At 53.5% G+C, this 22,869-nt stretch overlaps 1 protein-coding gene across 1 annotated transcript in view; it reads left to right on the top strand.

Moving 5' to 3' along the window:
* Positions 1–20,683, top strand: part of Sh3tc1 (SH3 domain and tetratricopeptide repeats 1) — a 35,844-nt gene extending 15,161 nt beyond the window's left edge. Inside the window, exons 9-18 of the mRNA XM_051164732.1 lie at positions 283–478; positions 4,373–4,506; positions 5,737–5,781; positions 9,043–10,722; positions 14,387–14,567; positions 16,077–16,227; positions 17,382–17,504; positions 17,981–18,131; positions 18,962–19,158; positions 20,309–20,683. Coding sequence (XP_051020689.1) covers positions 283–478; positions 4,373–4,506; positions 5,737–5,781; positions 9,043–10,722; positions 14,387–14,567; positions 16,077–16,227; positions 17,382–17,504; positions 17,981–18,131; positions 18,962–19,158; positions 20,309–20,566 — 3,116 coding nt within the window. The 3' untranslated portion in view covers positions 20,567–20,683. The remainder of the gene's footprint in view (positions 1–282; positions 479–4,372; positions 4,507–5,736; positions 5,782–9,042; positions 10,723–14,386; positions 14,568–16,076; positions 16,228–17,381; positions 17,505–17,980; positions 18,132–18,961; positions 19,159–20,308) is intronic.
* Positions 20,684–22,869: the final 2,186 nt, after the last annotated feature.

Here is a 22,869-nt window from a genome sequence, read left to right as displayed (position 1 = left end):
GCTGGTCCCTGCGTCTGCTAAGTGCACACACAGCCCTGTGAGTGATGGGAGAGACTAAGGTCTAAGCTGCATGAGGCAGAGATCTGTGCCTGGAGGCTGGTGGCCAAGGACATGTGTTCATCAGTATCTCAGCCTCAGTGGCCCTTATGGTATGAGGATCAAAGTGCCCCATCTGAGGACCGCAGACAGTCTCGGAAGTCAGGGACATTGGCATGTGTCTGAGGCCTACCCTGGCTGCCCACAGGACCTCAGCTTTCTGACCACATGGCCTTCCTCCTACAGGGCTTGGCCTGGCCTCGGCAGTAGCTGACTTCCAGGGCTCAGGACCTGAAGAGATGTCCTTCTGCGTTGGTGATATCATCGAGATCGTCGGCGCCCAGGTGCCAGGCCTGCCCTGGTGTGTGGGCCGGCACGTGGCCTCTGGCCAGGTGGGCTTTGTGAGGACTGGCCTCGTCAGCATGCAGGGCTCGGCATCTGAGTGAGTGGCAGAGGCCCCTTCCTGAACCCCACACCGCTCCTGCAGGGACCCTGCCACCCTCCATTAGCCTCTTAGGAACCACCTGGGCACTGTCCTGGGCAGCTCCTTTCTTCCCTCCTCCACAGGGCTTGATTTAGCCCTTCCAGGGTGCCACCAGAGGGCACTGTGTGGCTGGCCTGTGTGCCCATCCAGAATTTCAGTTCTACAGGCTTTAGTGGTGGCACACGCCTTTTATCCCAGCACTTGGGAGGCAGAGGCAGGCAAATCACTGTGAGTTCGAGGCCAGCCTAGTCTGCAAAGTGAGTCCAGGATAGCCAGGGCTACACAGAGAAACATTGTGTCAAAAACAAAAACAAAAGAGAGAGAGAGAGAGAGAAAGAAAGAAAGAAAGAAAGAAAGAAAGAAAGAAAGAAAGAAAGAAAGAAAGAAAGAAAGAAAAGTGCCACATGCTGTGTATAAATAACTTCCATGACAAGAACCTGAGGCCAAAGTATAGGAGCTGAGCTGTTGTGCCCCTTGGAAGTGCCCTTCCGGTTGTACCTTGCTCCTACTGGCCAGCTTCTCTCTGGCTTCTGGCTGAATCTTTAAAGTTCCTGGTGGCTCCTCACTCGTGTCTGTTTCCTCCTGTGAGACACTTAGCGACATACTATTACATCCAGTCAGCTCCAGCTGCCTCAGCTTAGCTAGTAACAGCCACAGAGACCCAATTTCCAAAACCAGTTCCCTTCCAGGTTCCAGGGGGAAAGACATGTTGAAGGTTCTCCACATCTCCCCTTCAACATTAAGGCCTGTGAAGCTTCTGGACCCGTCTTCATGGCCTCAGATCCCACTTGCCATCAGTTCCCCTGAGGCCAGCTGCAAGACAGCTCACCCTTTCTTGGCTCTGAATAGATGTGGGTGAATCTTCACAGTCACCTGGTTCTCAGGGGCCCTGCCAGCCTATAATCCCATGCATAATCATTAACCCCCAGGCCAGCCCTGTTCTGTCCCTGGGAGAGCACTGTCTGTACCTGCTCCAAGTGAGGGGCCCTCCCGGTGAGTGCTCTAGTCATTTCAGGGCTAACTTCCTACAGCCTTGGTCAATGATGGGTGTGGAGTATTTAGGGAGTGGCCAGTGACTCTAGCTGAGCCTGTCCTTGGTCAGCTCCTGGTTTCCCTGGTCTTGGCCTGGTTAAGACCTCAGCCAAGGAGCCTGGAGACATGGGTGTATGCAGAGAACCCTGTCCTCTAACCCTGTCCCCTTTGTAGCCATGCCTCCCTCAAACTGGGCATGTTACAGTGGCCTTGCTGGGGACTGGATGCCATAGGCAACTCTCAGATGCAGTCTCTACAGCTGCCACCATTGGTATGAATCTTCTTCTTCTGTCTCCTGATCTAAAGCATTCCATCTGTCAGAGCGGGCAGACACTGCCTGGACCTGTGTGCTGATCATAGCATCTCCTGGTACCCCATCAAAACATCACCATGCACATGGGATGGGGGCACAGTCTGTCTACACTCTTTGTGGGAGGCCTCCACAGACTCTCCACTCAGCTCCAGTGACAGAATTCTGGGCTTGTCATGTCACATGATAACCTAATTAGCTCAGCTGTTGCTGGTTTTGTTTGTTTTTGTTTTTTTGTTTTTTGAGACAGGGTTTCTTTCTTTCTTTCTTTCTTTTTTTTTTAAGATTTATTTATTATTATGTATACAGTACTCTGCCTGCATGTACATCTGCAGGCAGAGGAGGACATCAGATCACATTATAGATGGCTGTGAGCCACCAAGTAGCTGCTGGGAATTGAACTCATGACCTCTGGAAGAGCAGACAGTGCTCTTAACCACTGAGCCATCTCTCCAGCCCCAGGGTTTCTCTATATAGCCTTAGCTGTCCTGGACTCGCTTTGTAGACCAGGCTGGCCTCAAACTCACAGAGATCTGCCTGGCTCTGCCTCCTGAGTGCTAGCTTTAAAGGCATGCACTACCACACCCAGCCTCTCAGCTGGGTTCTTGAAACGACAGTGTGGCTCGTGCCCCATATTTTGAGGTCTCTCCTTACAGACATGGCACAGCTCTACAGGGAATACAACCTCTGGTCCTAGGCCTTTTGGCAGTTGTGGGATTCTTGTGGCTTCATCAGTTCCGAACAAGAGTCAGGGCTGGGGTCTGGCCCATTTTCTTCCCAGCCTCCCCAGAGTGTTGGGGGTGGCAGCATCAGCAAGAGACTGTACCCACTTCTGTCACACCAGTATTTTCTGGTATCTCTCTTGTCTTGAACTGGGAGCTCCCAGCTTGGGAATGGCCCAGGGATTCTTTTCTTCTCTCCCCCTCCTCTTCTTCTTTCTCTCAGTCTCTCTATCTCTCTTTGTGTCTCTGTCTCTGGTTTTTTTCAAGACAGAGTTTCTCTGTTTATCCCTGGCTGTCCTAGAACTCACTCTGTAGAGCAGGCTGGTCTCAACCGCAGAGATCGACCTGCCTCTGCCTCCCAAATGCTGGGACTTAAGGCATGTGCCACCACAGCTCGGCCTTCTCTTTTCTCTTGATGTAATCTCAGACTTACCTAGAAGGTAGGAGAAGGCAACAACATCCCATCCCTCGCCTGCTGATGGCTCAAGCTTTCTCTCTCTCTCTCTCTCTCTCTCTCTCTCTCTCTCTCTCTCTCTCTCTCTCTCTCTCTCTCTCTCTCTCACTTCCATTTGTTCTCAGATCCTTTGGGTATAAGTTATGCAAGTCAAGGTCCTTTACCCGATTGCTGTAGTTAGTGGCTTCTGGCGCCAGGATCTCAGGTGGAACCCCAGGGCCAGTGTCAGAAATCAAGACACTCACCATGCTGTTTACAGCTAGAGATAAACCCAGAACACGTGTCACACTCACTGGTCCACCTGCTCCATCCAACAGCCTTTCATCCACCTTTTCCTCTTCCATTTCTGAAGCAGCGCCTCCTAGCGAGGAGGCTGAGAGCTGTGCTGTGGCTGTGGTTTCTTCCTTGATTGGTGTAGGATGCGCTTTAAAATTTCATGTTGCCCTCCTGGTTTCCTCCTATAGGCAACTCTGCCTCTGTCCTTATTCCCTTTGCTCCTCAGTCCCCTCCCCAGCCCCCACACCCCCCACCACCACCCTGTTTCCTCTGCCTGACGTCATGGCTCCAGGAGCCATGTCCTTGTGTTGGGTACTGTGGGAAAAATGGTAGTTCACAGGGGACAGTTCAAGTGGTGCTTGAGAATCTGCCTGGCGCTCACCTTCCCAGGACCTTTAAAATCTAAATATCCCTTTAAAAAAAATAGAGATTATTTTATTGTGTGTGTATGAGTGTTTTGCCTGCATATATATATGTCTGTACACCAAGTGGGTGCTTCAATACCCCTGGACCTCTGTCTGGGAACCAAACTCAGATCTACAAGAGTAACAAGAACTGTTAACTCTTGAGCCGTTTCTCCAGCCCACTCACGGTCTTTCTCCATCCCAGACCCACCACGGGTCCTCTCCAGGGCAGGCTTTGTTTATATGTAGTGTCTTCACTGAGGGTGAGTGGGGCCAGCCATGGGATGAGGGAGAAGAACCGGGTCTTACTGTGGAACTTTGTCAAAAGAGACAAAAAGTACAAGGTGAGCTGTAGAAGTCATTGGTTGCTCTACAAAAGAAAACACAGCTGGGCGGGGGGGGGGGGCGGTGGCAGAGGGGGGAGGTAAGGGGGGTAGTGTCCCTTCTGTGAGATAGGAGCAAGGCAGTGCAACGGACTCACCTGGCTCACACAGGAAGGAGCGGATTGGGACAGTAAACTCAGTTAACCTGAAGACATGTCTTGACCAGACTCCACTCTGCCCACCCACCCTGGGCCTCCTGGGCTCTGAGAGAATTAATTCTTCTAAACAATATGGGGTTTGTTTGTTTGTTTGTTTGTTTTTGTCTTTCCAGGCTGGAAAGTGTGATTTTCCTCAGTGAAGAAGAAAGGTCATTCTTTAGTAGTGAGGGTCACTTCTCCGATGAGGATGCCCGGCGACTCCTGAGCAGGACATCTGGCACAGATGTGTGCACCACATGCAGCCTGGGTAGGTGCCGGGATATGTGTAGCTGGCCCCTCTGTGAGCCCCTCTGTGAGCTGTGGGAACATCAAGGTCGAGCTGGCTGAGTCGTGTTAAGCTAGAGACTTCCTAGGCAGATTCCTGGAAGAGCAGGAACTGAGCTGAAGGGCGTGGGCCAAATGCTTCGCAACTGGGTGGAGCCCAGTGGTCTGGTTGAGGCCACACATGACTTATCACACTCCGCTGTCCCTGCCAGTGCTGGATTGATGCTTCTAGCTCTTTGCAAGCTCCCCAGGGGCTCTCTTCCCCTCCCTTTCCAACTATTCATCCTCCCTCAGGCCATGCCCCAATGAAGTAGTGAAAGCCCCACCAGGAAGCAGGGGAAAGCAAGCCAAGAATGTGCCCTCAGGGCCGGGTGCAGACAACCAGGCTCCTAGGAATCCAAAGACATCAGGAGTAGGTGACACAAGAAAGCAGCCCTGGGCCCTGGCTGCTTAGGGAGCCTATCTCCACTGTCAGGAAGCACTAGATGCTGACGCACTGGGCCCTCAGCTTCTGAGGACAGGGAAACCTGCCCCCCCACCCCACTCCACCCTCCTGCTTTGTGATGTGACCAGCACCCTTACCAGAGGCTGGCCCCTCTGCCTGTCACTTTTCCCAGCCCTGGGCAGAAATGGCTCCATGGCTGGTGGTTGGCCTGAGGTAGTCTAGAATCCTTGGCCTCTAGAATCCCAGGACTAGAACCATCAATTGTAGTCGTGCAATTCCTCTCCACACAACATGCCTCAAAGCTTTGCTTGCACTCATAAATTCCTGTTCTTTACACATCTTCTTCAGCTCTTTTCCTTATTTGGTTGTCATGGCAATCCAGCAGGCAGTTAGTGCCACCAAGGAGGTGGGAATGAGGCTCCAGCACCACTCTGGGAGAAAAGCAACGGGGGGGGGGGGGGGGAGGGTGAATGGGGCAGGACAGATGGGGGGGGCGGGAGGGGCTCAGCCTAGTTTGTTCTGCTGCTTGCCATCTGTGTCCCTGCTTGTCATGGGGCTGACAAAGATCACCGGCACTGTTAGGAGTATGGAGGACACCAGAGGTATCCATGTGCTCCATCCTAGCCTGGAGACATCCGAGAACATGGCTTCTCTGGCTCTGGTCATCATAGGGGCTGGTAACTACAGAGCTTGCATTCACAGGGCCACATGAGACAGGGCGCAGGGCCCAGGTGGAGGAGTGACTGGCTTCTCTTTTCCCTTTCTCAGACTGCTTAGAAGAAGAAGCTGAGGGGGAGCAGCTGGATCAACGAGGTAGGCACTGCCCTGTGGCTCAGGTCTTCTACTCATGGCTGAGTCTCAGGTCCCAGCTGTGAACACACAGAACAGGCAGCAGCAGTGGGTTGCCATGGTCACTGGCCATCAATGCCACTCCTCTGCAGGGTGTGGGGGCTGTGGGATGAGCAGCCTGGAGCTCACGTATTGCACCTGTGGAAGCCTTGGGACCCCCAGATGCATAGCCTCAGCAGGGCCTCCCAAGAAGGCAAGGCCTTCCTCCCTCTGCACCAGCCCACACTGCTGTGGGCTCCTTTTCAAGCCCAAATATAACTACCCAGATTTCCCACAGAGGGCCTGGCCACACTGTAAGGGGAGTGAAGCAGTTGGATTTAGGGGTTGGAGAGACAGCCCCTTCCCCCCAACTAATCTTAGCCGTCCCTCCCTCCCTCCTGGGGCCTGTCTGAGAAAGCCTTTTCCAGTGTTCCTCTGCAGCTCTCTCCTTCCCCCAGAGGGTCTCTGCAGGGGACCTAGAATTGTGAGCCTCTGAGGACCCTGGGATATTCCCTGGGACCACTGGACCCATCTAAGTTCAACTGGTATTCAAGGAAGAGGGCCAGGAGGAGGCTGGCACTGCTGGGATGGACCCCAGGCCTCCTGCTCTGGGAGCAGTGAGCACAGACAACCCAGGAGGGAGCTGCTTTCTCCTGGGTGGTCTATCCAAAGCCCCTGGGGTCCCTCCATCCATCTAGGCAGGAAGGCAGCTGAAGGCCTCTGTGGCTAGGGATTTCTTTTTTGTTTGTTTGTTTTTGTTTTTCAAGACAGTATTTCTCTTGTAGTCCTGGCTGCCCCGACTAGATTTGTAAACTCACAGAGATCCACCTCTCTCTCTGCCTCCCAAGTGCTGCGATTAAAGGTGTGTGTCACCATGCCCAGCAGCTGGGGATTTCTTTTTTTTTTTAAGTTTTTTTTTTTTTTTTTTGAGACAGGGTTTCTCTGTGTAATAGACCTGGTTATCCTGGACTCCCTTTTGTAGACCAGGCTGGCCTCAAACTCATAGCAATCCACCTGCCTCTGCCTCCTGAGTGCTGGCATTTCTTAACCAATCTGATAGGCTAAGGTCCTCTGTAAGGCTGGCCTCAAACATGCTATGTAGCAAAGGAGAACCTTGAACACCGATCTTCCTCCTGTGCTGGGACCGTGTGTGTGTGTGTGTGTGTGTGTGTGTGTGTGTGTGTGTTACCACACCTGGCTTTAGACTGTCTGAAGTGCATGTTTTTTTTCCTCTGTGTGTATGTTTGCCTGCATTTGTGTATGTGCATGACATGTGTGCCTGGTGTCTGTGGGCATTGGATCCCCACTGGAGCTAGAATTAAAGATGGCTGTGGGCTGCCATCCCCTGCACACACAGGGAACCAAACCTATGTGCTCTGGAACAGCATGGTTCCATTTTCAAACTTGAGAGCAAAGAGGCTGTTTAGTCCCAGTGCAGGAGCCCCAGAGGCTTTGTTCATTTGTTTCCTTCCAAATAATTCCATCTTAGGCCTGTGTTTTCCTAGTAGGAAATACATGTCTGTTTGCTCTGCCCCATGGGAGAGTGTGGCTTTGGATCTGTGCCCAGCTGAGGCCAACGTCCCGCTAGCAGGTGGCTCAATGGCCAATCTAGAAACCTTCCCCGGGGTAATTTCCTAAGAAGACTATCAGTGTCCCACGATACGGATAAGGCCAAGGACCACAGCATTCCAGTCCTCATTGTCATCGTCTGTTTTCCCTTTGTGGTGTTGGCGTTGGTGTTGGTGCTGGTGTGTGTGTGTGTGTGTGTGTGTGTGTGGTGTGTGTGTGTGGTGTATATGTGGGTGTATGTGTGTGTGTGTGTGTGGTGTGTGTGTGTGGTGTGTATGTGTGTTCTGGTGTGTGTGTGTAGTGTGTATGTGTGGTGTGATGTCTGTGTGATGTGTGTGTGTGGTGTGTATGTGTGTTCTGGTGTGTGTGTGTAGTGTGTATGTGTGGTGTGATGTCTGTGTGATGTGTGTGTGTGGTGTGTATGTGTGTTCTGGTGTGGTGTTGTAGTGTGTATGTGTGGTGTGATGTGTGTGATGTGTGTGTGTGGTTGTATGTGTGTTCTGGTGTGTGTGTGTAGTGTGTATGTGTGGTGTGATGTCTGTGTGATGTGTGTGTGTGGTGTGGTATGTGGTATGTATGTGTGGTGTGCTGTGGAGGTGTAGTGTGGTGTGTGGTGTGTATGTGTGTTCTGGTGTGTGTGTGTAGTGTGTATGTGTGGTGCGGTTCTGTGTGTGTGGTGTGTATGTGTGGTGTGGTGTGATGTATATGTGTGGTGTGGTGTGTGTGTGTATATGTGTGGTGTGGTGTGTGTGTGTATATGTGTGGTGTGTATGGGTGGTGTGGTGTGTGATATATATGCATGTTGTGGTGTGGTGTGTGGTGTGTGTGGTGTGTGTGGTGTGTATGTGTGGTGTGTATGTGTGTTCTGGTGTGTGTGTGTAGTGTGTATGTGTGGTGTGATGTCTGTGTGATGTGTGTGTGTGGTGTGTATGGGTGGTGTGGTGTGTGTGTGTAGTGTGTATGTGTGGTGCGGTTCTGTGTGTGTAGTGTGTATGTGTGGTGTGGTGTGATGTGTGGTGTGTATGTGTGGTGTGGTGTGTGATATATATGCGTGTTGTGGTGTGGTGTGTGTGTGTGTGTGGTGTGTGTGGTGTGTATGTGTGGTGTGGTATGTGTGGTGTGTGTGTGGTATGTGTGTGTGCGTGTGTGTGGTGTGTGTGTGATGTGTGTTGCTGAGTGCTGAGCCCAGGCCATGTATATGCTAGGTACCCTGTCACTGAGCATGTTCCCACCCCTGGTTACGTGGTTATGTGGAAGCCTTCGAGGCCCTGCTGATTAGTCGTGCTGATTGGCTGTCAGTGAATTCATGCCTTCTAGAGTCTGAGGGGCCTGCAGAGTCACACAGCTGTGCTTGCACTTTGACTGTGGGCCAGATGGCTAGGGGGCTTTCGGTTCTTTCTGAAGAGCAGCCATCTGCAAACCACCCCTATGCTCCAACATTCAGGGTCTCTGAAAACTCTGGGAGCTGCTGGGTAGGAAAGTTAACAAAAGCAATCAGGACTGACCCTGATTCAGCCTCCAACACTCTAGAATCAGAAAGTGTCATCCAGAAAGTGGGGTGCTAGGAACATGCAGCGAGGGCAACAGTGGGTGGGGGACAGTGATAGGGAATACTGCACAGGTCAAGCTGGGGCTCAGGTCCTCAGCTGAACCAACCTGACCTCCTGTGACTTCTAGAAATACCTCTGCCTCGACTGAACGCAGAACCACACAAGACTCTGCACATGGTAAAGGACATTCTAGAACGGTGCAAGGCCTGCCCTGACCAGCCGGAAGACGCGGTATCCTGGAGCCTTGGAGGAGTGTCCAGCAGAGTGTGTTCACCAGACCCTGAGGAGCCCCCCTTCTGCTTGGATCCTGAGGATGACTGGACAGACCCCGAGCCTCTGGACTCACTGCTACAGGTCCTGAATGCCCCTGGTTATGAGGCCCAGTTCCAGGGCTTCTATGACATCTCACTTCCTTGGCTGAGCTCTGCACTCTGTGGTTTTGATGATGAAGAGGAGTTGGCCGGACGCTTGGCACAGGCCCGAGGAGTTGCCAAGAAAGTCAATTTGGGCATGGCCCTGGCCAGGCTCTGCCTCCTGCTGGGGAGGCTGTGTGCCCGAAAGCTCAAGCTATCCCAGGCCCGGGTGTACTTTGAAGAAGCACTGGGTGCTCTGGAGGGAAGTTTTGGGGACCTCTCCCTGGTGGCAGCAGTGTATGCCAGCCTGGCTACCGTGTATCTGAAGCAGAAGAACGGGGAGAAGTGCGTGCAGGTTGCACCCAAAGCCGCAGCGTTGCTCCTGGGGACGCCAGGCCATGCGTGCAGCACAGATGCTGAGCTTCTAAAGTATGCACTGCGCAGGGCCATCTGTGGCCTCAGCCCACAGGCTGAGGCCCGGGCCTGCTTCCTGCTGGCCAGGCACTACACCCACCTCAAGCAGCCCGAGGAGGCACTGCCCTACCTGGAGAGGCTGCTTCGCCTCAACAGGGATGTGGGGACCCCACAGGCCTCGTGGCCTGAGGACTGTTACCTGCTCCTGGCAGACATCTATGGCCGGAAGTGCCTGCCCCACCTGGCGCTGAGCTGCCTCAGGGTGTCCTCCCTGTGGACTGGCTGCTCACTGGCTGGCTCCTTGAAGAGTGTGGACCTGGTACTCCAGAATGCTCCTGGGCCAAACAGCCAAAGGAAGGCAGGTCACAGCCTTCCCTCCCAGATTGCTTACTACCTCAGGCAGGCGTTGGCCTCTCTGGCTCCTGGCATGGGACAGGCACTGTGTGGGCCCCTCTATGCCAGTCTAGCTCATCTATACAGCCACCATCAACAGCATAGCCAGGCCATTGCTTTCATGTCTCAGGCTGCAGAAGCTGACATTGCAGCTGGGGTCCATCCTGTCGTGGACCGATTGGTGGCCCTTGCCTGGCTGCACATGCTTTGCGGGAAAAGCTTAGTAGCCATGGATATCCTGAAATCCATCTCAGATGCGGCCGTGGCCAACAAGGATCAGGAATGTGTGATGACCAACATGGCAGCCATGGCCCTGAAGAGAATGGGCAGGACCCGGCAAGCTGCGGAAGGCTACTTCCGAGCTCTGCACATGGCCTACAGCCAGGGCCACCTGCGGAGCCAGGCAGTAGTCCTGGCTAACTTTGGGGCCCTGTGTCTGCAAGCTGGTGCCCGCAGCTTGGCCCAGCACTATCTGCGTGAGGCTGTGGGGCTCTTCTCCCAGCTGCCCAGCGGTCTGTGTGGCCGGGACTTCACCCAGGTGCTCCTGTGGTTGGGCCAACTGTGCACCCGCCGGGCCCTCCCCCAGCAGGCCAAGTGCTACTACGAGTGGGCCTTTCTGGTTGCTGTGGAGACAGAGCATCTGGAGAGTAAGTACTGCCTTCATCCCCCCTCCACACCTCCCGGGGTCTGCTTCAGCCATGCTGGCTTCCTTACTCAGAGCACTCTGGGGTGGGAGGCAGAGGACAGAGGCTGCTCATCCACTGAGTGTTTGCCACCACCACCTTTGAGGCAAGCCTCTTCCACTTCTTCCTATGCTGAGCTGCATATAATGACAAACGGGCGTTTGCTGACAGTACCTTACTCTGGGGCAGTGCGTCTGAGCCTGTGAGTCCTGCCCCTTTGAGGGGCCGAACAGCCATTTCACAGGGGTTGCCTAAGACTACTGGAAAACACAGATATTTACATTATGATTCACAACAGTAGCAAAATTACAGTTATGAAGTACCAAGGAAAATATTTTTTTTGGTTGGAGGTCACCACAACAGAAGGAACTGATATTAATGGGCTGCAGTGTTAGGAAGGTTGAGAACTACTGCTCTAGGAACTCCCTCCATCCCCACCCCCACCCCCACCCCCATCCCCACCCCCACCCCCATCTCCACCCCCATCCCCACCCCCACCCCCATCCCCACCCCCATCCCCACTCCCTGGATGGAGATCATCCTTGACATTACGTGGGGATTTGGGGCCCCACTGAGCTTACACTGCTTGGGGCTCTGAGAACTGGACCTCCAGTTCTGTCTTCTGCAGCCCTGAGCACCTTCACAGGGCCTCTTCATAAAAGTCACCAGAGTCTCAGAGCAGATCCAGTTCACCCACAGGGACCTTGCACAGGTGTAATCCAGGCTCCATCCACAGACTGAGACCATGTTTTACTGGGGCCTGGAGCTGGACAGGAAACAGATGGCCAAGTCAGAATAGCCCTGGAGAGGGTTACCAGTGTGCTCATAGGCAGCTCTCCAGCCTGCGGCCTGGGGACACTTCTTTGACTAGGGGACTAAGGAAAGGTTAGCCAAGTAGGAAGTGCTGGGGGAGCTGCGGGCAGGGGTGACTGAGCCCATGCACTTTGCAGTATTGGAGGGTACGTCTCAGCTGGGGAGCTAAGCATAATCAGGAACCCCTGCCTATGGTTTGCCCTTTTCCCCATGTGGACTGGAGAGCCATCAAGTCTATAGAGCATGCACTATGGCTAGAGAACGTGGTGGGTCTGGCTGGGGTCTGTTCTCCAGCGAAGACCTAACACACACTTGAGGTCTCATGGACTTGATTGTGTGGAGGTAGCGAAGGGGGAAATCCCCCCAAGGATGATGCCCAGGGTCCAGCAGGTAAGGACTTGGCAGGCCAGCCTCTGCCATGAAAGGGACCCAGGAAGCCTCAGGTTACATCCTCACTCTAGAGGCCAGAGTTCCGCAACCTCAGCCACCTGGTCACAAAGCCACCAGCCCATGCCTGCCAGGCCTCTCAAGATGCAAGGCTTCAGACTCAGACAGTATCAGCAGAGGACCGAGCCATATGTGTCCCTCCTTCCCCAGGGCAGCAGGCCAGGTCAGTATTGAGCCAGGGTGGGTGCAGTGTGTGTTTCTGGAAAGTGCTCTGATGTGTTGATGGTCCATCATTTCTATGAGACTGCCAGCTGCTCTCCCCTCGTTTCTGGTTTTAGGAATCTGCAACCTCCTTTCCTTGGCTGGTGAAAGGTTTATAATTCTGTTGATGTTTTCAAAGCACCAGACTTTGGTTTCACGGGTTTCCTCTGTCATTCTGTCACCTCCTCTCGCCAGCATCACAGTTGTTCCTTCTTAGTTCATTAAGATGAAAGTTGAGGATTGGGATTCTCCCTCCTCCCTTTCCCTACCCCCTTCTCTCCTACCTGTCTCTCCCCCACCTCTCCTTCTCATTCCCTTCCTCCCATTGCGCCTTCCCCTCTTCTCCATCTCTTGTCCTCCCTCCCATGTCCATCAAAAGCACTCAAAGATATCAGCTCCCTCCAGCCTTGCTTTTTGACATCCCTTAAGTTTTTATTATTATTTTATTATTATTATTATTATATTTTATGTGTGTGGGCATTTTGCCTTCATGTATACCTGTGTATAATGGGTGTGCCCGGTACCCATAGAGGCATCAGATCCCCACTTTAGATGCCCAGGGACTGGAGTTACAGATGGTTATGAGGCGCCAGGTGGGTGCTAGGAATCAAACCCAGGTCTTCTGCAAGAGAAGCCCACGCTCTTGACCACTAAGCCATATCTCCAACCCAGTCATCCCTTACAGTCCTATGCTCCTGTTTCCTTTGTGTCTCTTCCTTTATCCTGGCTATTCAGAAATGGGCAACTTAACCTTCGTAGACCTGTGAACTTACTAAACTTTCTACTATTGCTGATTTCTGTCTGTCTGTCTGTCTGTCTGTCTAGGGGGGCTTGGAACCATCCTAAGGCCTCACACTTGCTGGACAAATGTTCTGTAATCGTTCTGCAGCCCCAGCCTTCTTTTTGCTTTTTTTTTTTTTTTTTTTTTTTAATAAAAGCTGAGATAAAGTCTTATTAAGTTGTCCACCTGGCACTGAACTCATTCTGTAGTTCCATTTTGCTGCTGTGTGGTTGAAGAACACATCCTCTATGACTTCCGTCCTTTTGCATTTCCTGAGACTGGGTCAGTGGCCTGGAGTGTGTCTTTAGAGACGACCCTTGAGCCCTTGAGAAGACCTGAGCCCTCAAGATCTGGTTGGCTTGTGGCACAGCTAAGCTTTCTGCTTCTGCGTTGACTTCCGGGTTGTCTTGACAGTTGGGGATGCCTCAGGGCTCCCAGGCCCTGGCTTTTGGATAACCCAGCGAGCCGTGGTTTGGAGCCTGGCCTCCTGGATGGAGCACAGGCTTATGGTTACCTGATGTAGGCAGAATCCATTATCTTACGTGGCTGGCTCCAGGCAGGATGCTGACTGTGGACTGTCCATGTGTTCAACTATAGTGAGCTGTTATTTCCCTGACCATCAGGCTAGGGTGGAGATGGGGGGAGCGTGGTAAGACAGAAATAAAAGTTGTGGAACAGGGCAAGAGCTTGGCAGGACTCTCCGCTGGATTGGCTGAAATGGTGCGCACTATCCACGGCATTCTCTGGTATGTTGATGAGTGGAAACCTCACGGTGTGCTGTTCTATAGAGATTGTAGCCTGGTTCTGGGCTTGGTATCCCTATTTTATTTTGTTTTTTTAAAGACTTTTTTTTTTTCCTGAGACAGGGTATTTCTGTATAGCCTTGGCTCTCCTGAGTAAGGAGTAGCTGCTTACTGGCTTGCTCAGCTATCCTGGACTCGCTTTGTAGACCAGGCTATCCTTGGCTTTGTAGACTGGGCTGGCCTCAAACTCACAGCCATCTACCTACCTCTACCTCCCGAGTGCTAGGATTAGAGACATGCGCCACCACGCCCGGCTTTTTAAAAAAAGATTTGTTTATTAAGTATAAGTTTTGTCTGCATGTACACCTGCACATCAGAAGAGGGCACCAGATCTCATTATAGATGGTTGTGAGCCACCGTGTAGTTGCTGGGAATTGAACTCAGGACCTTTGGAAGAGTAGGCAGTGCTCTTAACCTCCTGGCCATCTATCTCTCCAGTGCTCCCACCCCCCAGTATCCCCCATTTTTGAAGGCATGATTCGTGGAAGTGAAGAAGAAGCAGTCATATCATGGAGCCTTCAACTGGGTTGCCTCCGAGGTGATGGAGCCAGGAGGGTTACATCCTCCTTCTGTCCCCACCCAGGTCAGTTACAGGCTGTGCAGAAGCTGTGCCACTTCTACAGCAAGGTCATGCCCAATGAGGTTCGATGTGTCATCTACCACGAGTTCCAACTGGCACTGGCACGCAGGACAGCTGACAAGGTGCTGGAAGGGCAGCTCCTGGAGGCCATCAGCCAGCTCTACCTGTCGCTTGGCACCGAACGGTAAGAGCAGAAGTTAAGGGGCACAGAAATCTTGGGGAACCCCATCCCCTCAGGAACCAGCCAAGCCCCAACACCCCCAGGGCCAGATGTCATTCCATTTATTTTTCATGACATGTGACTCCCAGCAGGGGCCACACTAATAAGGGACATCCCCCTGTTGTTACACAGGGCCATCTCTCCAGGCATTTCAAAGCCAACCATGCCATGGTTGCTGCTGTGAGCTAGCCCTACCTTCCCCTAGTCTTTAGTTCTCAGCCTGGGACTAGGGCAAGTTGGGTGTCATTCACCCACCAGATATATGGTGGTGGCTGTATGTTCCCCAGGCTTCTCACCACAGAGGACAGAGCCAACTTCCCTGGAGCCAGGTCTTGGCTCGTATTTGAGGCACGACCTACACTGAAGCTCTGGCTAGCCTGCAAGCTGGTAAAATCCTCAGTGTGACAACTCCTCTAAGGCAGGGACACTGGAGCACGGATGAGCCTGTGTGGACACAGGAGAGGCTCCCATCCCAGTACAGAACACAGCAGCAGTGGGCCCATGGCCTAGAACTCCTTGGATATGTTACTGTTCATTTCCTGGAAGCTTGCTGGAGATGCTCAGCCCTGCCCAGGCCTCAGGTCAGAAACTTAAGAGCAGGGACAGCAGCTGCTGAGAGCAGTCCTCTGTGACAGGGCAATATATTCAAGTTTGAGACGCCTTGGCCTAGGATCTGAATTCTGCCCTGTGTGAAAGCCTTCCTAGTTGCCAGATAATGCAGAGGCTATGTGTTAGCTAGGGTTTCTATTGCCGTGATAAAAACACCATGACCACAAGCAACCTGAGGGGGAAAGGCTTTATTTCCGTTTACACTTCCGTATCAGCAGATCACTGAGAAAAGTCAGGGCTGCAACACAGAACAGAAAGCTGGAGTCAGGAGTTGGCGCAGAGGCCTCGGAGGAGTAGCTGCTTACTGTCTTGCTCAGCTGTCCTGGACTCACTTTGTAGACCAGGCTGGCCTCGAACTCACAGCAATCCACCTGCCTCTGCCTCCCGAGTGCTGGGACTAAAGGTGTGCGCCACCACCGCCTGGCTCAGCCTGCTTTCTTATAGAGCCCAGGACCACCATCTCGGAAGTAACTCTGCTTACAGTGGGCTGGGCCCTCACGTATCAGTCAAGAGAACACAAGGCAGGTTTGCCCGTTGCCCAGGCTGCTGGAAACATTTTCTCAAATGAGACTCTCCCTCTTCTCACATGACTCTAGCTTGTGTCAAGTTAACATAAAACTAGCTATTACTGGCTGGATTCAGCATGTCGGGGTTGCCAGAAGTTAAGAGAGTTCCTTACACAGGGCTTCCCCCTCTGAAGAATCCTCTTTGTCTTTCATGCTGTGACAGGGTGCCTGGGGAAGGGGGGGGGGTGGGGGAGGGGCAGGACAGGATGCTGCCCACGAGGCTTCCTTCAGGTCCTGACCGTCCAGAGAGAGCATTCTGTAGGCAGATCCTCTTTCTGATGCCTGTGTCTGACCCCAGGGCCTACAAGTCTGCTCTGGAGTATACCAAACGCAGCCTGGGGATTTTCATCGACCTGCAGCAGAAGGAGAAGGAGGCACGTGCCTGGCTGCAGGCGGGGAAGATCTACTATATCCTGCGCCAGAACGAGCTAGTGGACTTGTACATCCAGGTGCGTTCAGTGCTGGCAGGGTGCTCACTTACCACTGGCTCACTCACCACCCACCCCACCCAACGACCTACTTATCTGACCTGCTCACCTACCCCCACCCACCCGTCTACCCACTCCCCCATCCCATCCACTCACCTACTCACCGACCCACAACCACCAAGCCATCCGTCTATCTACCCATCCATCCTTTCAACCACCTATGCACTCATCCACTCATCGCATCTCTCTGTTCACCCATCCATTCATCTGTCCATCCATCCACCTGTCCATTCCCTCATCTACCCATATGTCCATCCACTTGTTCATCTCACCCATCAATCCCTGTCGAGTACCACTGTTGAGTGCCTACTGTATCCCAGGGACCTGCCTCTCTTCCCACTCTGGCTCCCTCAACCTCCCCCAATGCTCTGAGCTCCCTGGACAGAGGGTGGGCTCCACATGGTACCCACCTCTTGTCAGTACATAGCAAGTGCTCAGTGTATGTGGGAGTGCTGTGAACATTCAGTTTGTATACAGAAGAGTATGTGAGGCGCTCAGGAACAGCACTGTGAGCTGAGGGTCTAGGGTTAAGGAGCCTAGGGCTCAGGGAGCACAGGGAGGGCCAGCTGAGCCTGAAATCAAGCTGCTTTGAGTCAGGGTGGGGAGCTAGCGCCACCTGCTGGGAGAGAATATAAAGGTCCAGCCTAGATTCTAAAGAGTGGATAAGGTTTATTCTCTCATCGCTGAGCAGATGGTTCTTGGGCATTTACGATGCACCAGATATTATAGGCATCCCTGGACACAGCAGAGAAGCCACAGCCCCAGGCCGTGGCTTGGGTTACTGATGAGAACGGAGGTGAGTATAGATGGGTCAGGAGGAAATTAGACATGGTGGGAGCCACAGGTGATGTTAGGACAGGGAGCTGTGTGGTTTGAACAAGGTGGGCAGACCAGAGGCCAGTTCGAGTTCTTCCCTGCTCACCTGGGCAGCCTGCACCTGCTGTGCTCTGGGACTGCAGTCAGACTAGCTCTCGGGTCCTGAAAGCTACTCTCCCCAGAGCCACAAACCCACAGGAGCAGAACGGAGGCTGGTGTCTTCAAGTGTGAGGACACACATCTCAGAGGCATGGCCTCTCCAGGGGGTGCTGTCACCAGAGAACTTCTGGTCCTTACAGGTGGCACAGAATGCAGCCCTGTATACTGGGGACCCTAAGCTGGGACTGGAGCTGTTTGAGGCAGCCGGGGACATCTTCTTCAATGGGACCTGGGAGCGGGAGAAAGCTGTGTCCTTCTACCGGGTGAGTGGCCACCGTAGGCAGGTAATGTGTGCTTCACGTGGGTCTCCCTCAGTGGGCACAGGTGTGGCAGGCAGAGGCTTCCCACCTGGTGGTAAAGAGCTTCCATGTAGTTGGTTTTCCTGGAGTGACCTTTGACCCCTCTGTGAGACACAGCTGAGGAAGCTGAGTTCAGAGGGACATGGGCTTCTCTGTCCTCATGGCTGTGGGCTCACATAGCATGCATTTTAGTAGAGTCCTTGATTGTTCCACTCAGTCCTTGCCACATGGAGCAGAGGAACAGGCTGGTCTGAGGCTGAAGGTGTAGTTGACGAAGCAGCTATGACCCAGGTTCCCTGTCTGGGTTGTCAGTACAGAACCATCCTCTGTCCTCTGAAAAGAATATACAATGAGGGATGGCGGTTCCTTGCACACATGTGGGCTCAGGAGGTATTTTGCATGGTGGGCACTGCAGAAGCCTAACCTCAATATGTGAACAGGACCGGGCACTGCCTCTGGCTGTGACTGTAGGAAACCGAGAGGCAGAGTTGCGCCTGTGCAACAAGCTGGTGGCCCTTCTGTCTACACTGGAGGCACCCCAGGAGGGCCTAGAGTTCGCCCACGAGGCCCTAGCACTCAGCATCACCCTAGGTGAGTCCCCAGCCCGGTGCCCTGTCTACACCCCACCCAACTAGACCTCCAGCCCCAGGTCTGCAGAGCAGACGTTGCTCAGCTTCTCTTATCTCCTGTGAAGGCTGGCTGAGCCAGCAATGCTGGCCATGGCTGAGCACAGAGCAGACAAGGGACACAAAGAGAGCAAAGCTTGCAGCCTTTCTCTGCCCCTTTTTCTTGCTCAACTGAGCACTAGCCAGCTTGCCCTGCCTTCCACACAAGTGGATGTGTGTATGCCATCCTCTCCCATGTCCCTTTCCCACCTCTCCTGTCCCCTCACCTACTGTCTGCAGCCTGTTTCTTACTGTCAAGCTACCTCCTGTCCAGCACTGAATCACTGTCTGGGTGTATGTGTGTTCTTCCTGCGAGGGAGCCCTGAGTGGGCAGGCTGGGCCCTCAGGCCTGCAGGAGGTGTACAGCTGAACTCAAAGCACTGAGCACTGGCCCCTTGAACTGGCAGTTGAGCCCACCCATGCTGGTTGGCTGTTTGCATGGGAAAGCCCCGGGCTCTGGTGAGCGTGGCTCCCTGAGGTGAAAGACTGTGGTGAGCATACAAGGCAAGGCGGCAGCCTTGTGTCTGAGACTGCGTAGATCATGGGCTTAACGAAAGGCACCCCATGTGTGCAGACATGAAGTGTGGGCAGCTTTGCCTACAGGAGGAAGGGGAATTGCTGTCCATTAGCTAAGGCTGTCAATGTTCACCGCTCACGAGCCAGTGCTGCATTTGCACGCTCTCTCCTGATTGGCTTGTGCCCTGCCTGCCCCACTGGGCAGTGTTCTCACACCTGCCCCTCCACCCGCACCCCTAGGGGACCGCCTGAATGAGCGAGTGGCCTACCACCGCCTAGCCACCCTGCACCACCAGCTGGGCCAAGGGGAACTGGCTGAGCATTTCTTCCTCAAGGCTCTGTCACTCTGTAACTCCCCCTTGGAATTCGATGAAGAGACCCTGTACTATGTGAAGGTGTACCTGGTGCTGGGTGACATCATCTTCTACGATCTGAAGGTAGGCAAGAAAGGGCTCGGTCTGGAGCAGAGTCATTGCTCTGCCTGAGTGTGTGGGGTCCTTGCCTCCCAGCAATGGCCTCACGTTTTCCTGGAGCAAGGCCTGGCTGTGAGAAGCCAGTGAGATCAGCACAGTGCTACCCTTTTGCTGGTCAGGCTTGGCCCTCTCGTGTGACAAATAGAAGGCACATGGTACCAGGTACCAGCAATGGGAAAGTAGCTATGGAGCTTCCTGGATGTGGCGATCCACCAAAAGAACATAAAGGGCCAAGCACAAATGCGCTTGGCTTGGAAGTGGCTGGAGATGGTGGTAGTGGGGAGGGCAGGTGTGTCACACTTCATCTCAGTTCCCAGTGACATGGACTACTTGTACAACCACCCAACAACAGGGGGCCAGGACACCCCCAGAGCTGATGAGGCCTATAGCCCCAGAGGACCCACCTTCCCAAGGAAGGCATCATGCACTCCTGGAATGACTAGGGGTGAGGCAAGGTCAGATCCAGACAACTGGGAGGCTCAGGGGAAAAGAAGCAGAGGCCATGACAGGTCAAGGCATTCAGAAGGGAGAGGGAGCTTCAGGGAAGGGGCACAGACAGATGTATGTTGAGGAAGGACCTGAGGAGTAGCCACAATGCTTGTCCAGGTCACCTGGATCTCTGGATCACACCTGGGGTGAGCTTGGAGCTGCTCCGAGCTATCTCCCAAGCTGGAGGTGCCCCTAGCTGGGACTTTTTTTTTTTTTTTTAAATAGTGTCCAGGTGGCACACCTTTAATTCCAGCAGTTGGGAGGCAGAAGCAGGTGGATCTTTGAGTTTGAGGCCAGCCTGGTCTACAGAGCAAGTTTCAGGACAATCAGGGCTACACAGAGAAACCCTGTCTCCAAAAAACCAAAAGAGGAGCAAACCCCAACTCTACCAAACGGTGTCTGAACACAAGGACCAGGAAGCCTTGTTGGGAAGAGGCTAAGCTGTGACTGATGGGGCAAAACGGGATGTCCTCATCATATGCTGATGTGGCCCTGTGGGTCAGCCATTATGAGGATGGGCATGAGAGTACCCCTGGGACTGTGTAGCCCTTGGGGGGATGCTCCAGGTACCCCTCCCCCACTCCAATGACTCAACTGAACCCAGTTCAAACACATCTACCCGCAGGACCCCTTTGATGCAGCGGGGTATTACCAGCTGGCCCTGGCAGCGGCTGTGGACCTAGGCCATAAGAAGGCTCAGTTGAAGATCTACACCCGCCTGGCCACCATCTACCACCACTTCCTCATGGACCGTGAGATGTCCCTCTTCTTCTACCAAAAAGCAAGGACCTTTGCCTCAGAACTGAACCTCCGCAGGACCCACCTGGTGCCCCAGCGCTTCTGTGGCCGGGCACCTTGGCTAGCTCCTGGCCACCCATCCTGACAGCCTGAGAAGGGCCCGTGCAAGGGGATGCCTCCTCTTCTTGGGTGCAGACAACTTTTTGGGGGGGAGGGGGGTTAAGGGGTGCTGAAGGACCAAAGAGCAGTAAATATTTTTCAGCAACTGTGGTCTCTTCTAGGTGTATGATATGCCTGCCCTTGGATGCAGGCCCTGTCCCTCCTGGCTCCCTGATCCATCCTTTTTCTGGGCCCACACTGTAGCCTAGCCTCACCTTGTCTGCAGTGAGGACTGAATCCAGCAGCTGTTGGCAAGGCCTCCTGCTGGCTCTCTCATGGTGTGGCCCTAGCAAATCATCTCCCTCAAACTTGCATCACCTTATCTATCAAAAGCTAAGGTGGTGATGAGAGTCCCTCAGCAGGGTCTAAGGTGGCCTTTCCCTGTCTCTGCTCTCTTCTGTATATGATATAAGCCTGCATTGTTCAGCCTCACAGTAGCTGCCTGAGAGGAGTTCAGGACATGAAGGCTCTTGCTGGCAGTGGGAGATGTAAGGAGACAGATTACCCATTGTCACACGGCAGGGAGGAACTGAGCCTCAGAGTCAACCAAATACAGCGGCCACCCTGCCAGCTTGCCTGGAAGGACGAGGCTCCTTATGCCTTGAGAGCAGCCTTTGGACCTCTCCACCCCTGATAGTGTCAAGAGAGCCACAGGCTAGAGGAGGAAGATCCTTCCTGCTCAGTGTCCCCTGCTCCAAGACTTGTCTGGACTGCAGAGTGCTGCAGTCTGCTGCCTGGGAAATGTGATGACCTTATGGCCACACTCCTTAGCACTGCTATTGCCTGATCCCCTTTGGCCTCTGATGTCACCTAGTCCCCAAGCCCTCTAGAGGCTCCAGCCCAGGAAAATTGATTCATTCAGACAGATTCTCTCTCTCTCTCTCTCTCTCTCTCTCTCTCTCTCTCTCTCTCTCTCTCTCTCTCTCTCTCTGTTTTGTTTTTGAGACAAGGTTTCTCTGTGTAGCCTTGGCTGTCCTGGACTCACTTTGTAGACCAGGCTGGCCTTGAACTTACAGGGATCTGCCTGCCTCTGCCTCCCGAGTGCTGGGAGACAGTTCCTTTACAAAGCAGAGACACCATGCCATGGGGAGGCTATAAAGTGGCCTGCAGTGCTCCAGGCCCCTCCTTCGGTCATGTTTAAATTAGTGAAATTTGTCACTTTAATGGTTTCTGATGGTACTGAGAATGTCACAGTGTCCTGCAGCCCCTGTGTATCCCAGAACACTATGCTCTCCCCAAACCCCCCTTTAAAACAGACAATGCAAGCAGGAACCGGGGTGTCCACTCCATACAATCTTGCTGAACAGGATGCAGTAGAGAACTTTCCAGAACTTTTCCCCCACCCAAGTCCTTTGCCAGCTGCTGGCAGACCCACTCTTGGGTGCACTGGGCCACAGTGGGAGGGGAGGCAGCCTAAGTGAAGATGGAAGGTAGTGGTGACCCACTCTGGGAACAGCCAGAGTTGTCATGGTAACTAAGGACACCTAGCTGAGGTCATCACCTGCGTGCTGTCCAGCAAGGAGTTGTCTGTTGGGCAGCCTCAGCTGCCAGCTATCTCAGGGTGCAGGGCCTTTGGGGGTAGATTTCTCTGAGCCCAGGTTGGTCAGCCCTGAAAAAATGTGTCTACCTTGGGGCTGAGGTGAGACCTGGGTAGCAGGGTGCTTGGGCTGGTCCTGCTACAGTGCTGGCTTCTGTTAGGATGCTCATGAGGCCAGGACGCCACACCCGCCATACCATGCTGCACCAAGGTTGAGTAAGCAAGAGTGGCCACTGTCAACCTCTCAGACCCTCTTTCTCATCATCTGTAACCAAGAAGCCCAGCCTTGAGTTTCCGTGAGTGACAAGAGGAAGACAACATGCGCACAGAGCAGCCTGCAGAATCTCTGCCCAGGCAGGCGTGGATGGTGGAGGCTGGGCTCTCAGGCTCAGTCTGAGCATGGGGCACTCTTTAGTCATCTCCGTCATCCCTGTGGGCTGTTGAAGGCTGCAGCAGCCAGCAGGCCCATTGCCCAGGTCTAGGTAACTACCTTCCTTTACACATGGCCTGAATGTGAGGCCATAGGTCCCACCCCAGCAGGGCTCTGTCCACGCTCTTGGGAGCACAGTCACTCTCTGCACCAGCTTTGTCCAAGGGCAGATAGGTGCAAACGTTGAGAAAGTTGAGCAGGTGTCAGGGCAGCATCGCTAGGATAGTCTGATGACCTAGGCCAGAGCTTCAGGTTGTATTAATGTGCAAACGACATCCACTCTGCCCTTCCCTGCCCACTGTGACATCTCTGCAGAGCCAGT

The sequence above is a fragment of the Acomys russatus genome, chromosome 22 (assembly GCF_903995435.1).
Source record: "Acomys russatus chromosome 22, mAcoRus1.1, whole genome shotgun sequence".
In the NCBI taxonomy this organism is placed as follows: Eukaryota; Metazoa; Chordata; class Mammalia; order Rodentia; family Muridae; genus Acomys; species Acomys russatus.
This window is presented reverse-complemented; position numbering and strand designations above follow the sequence as displayed.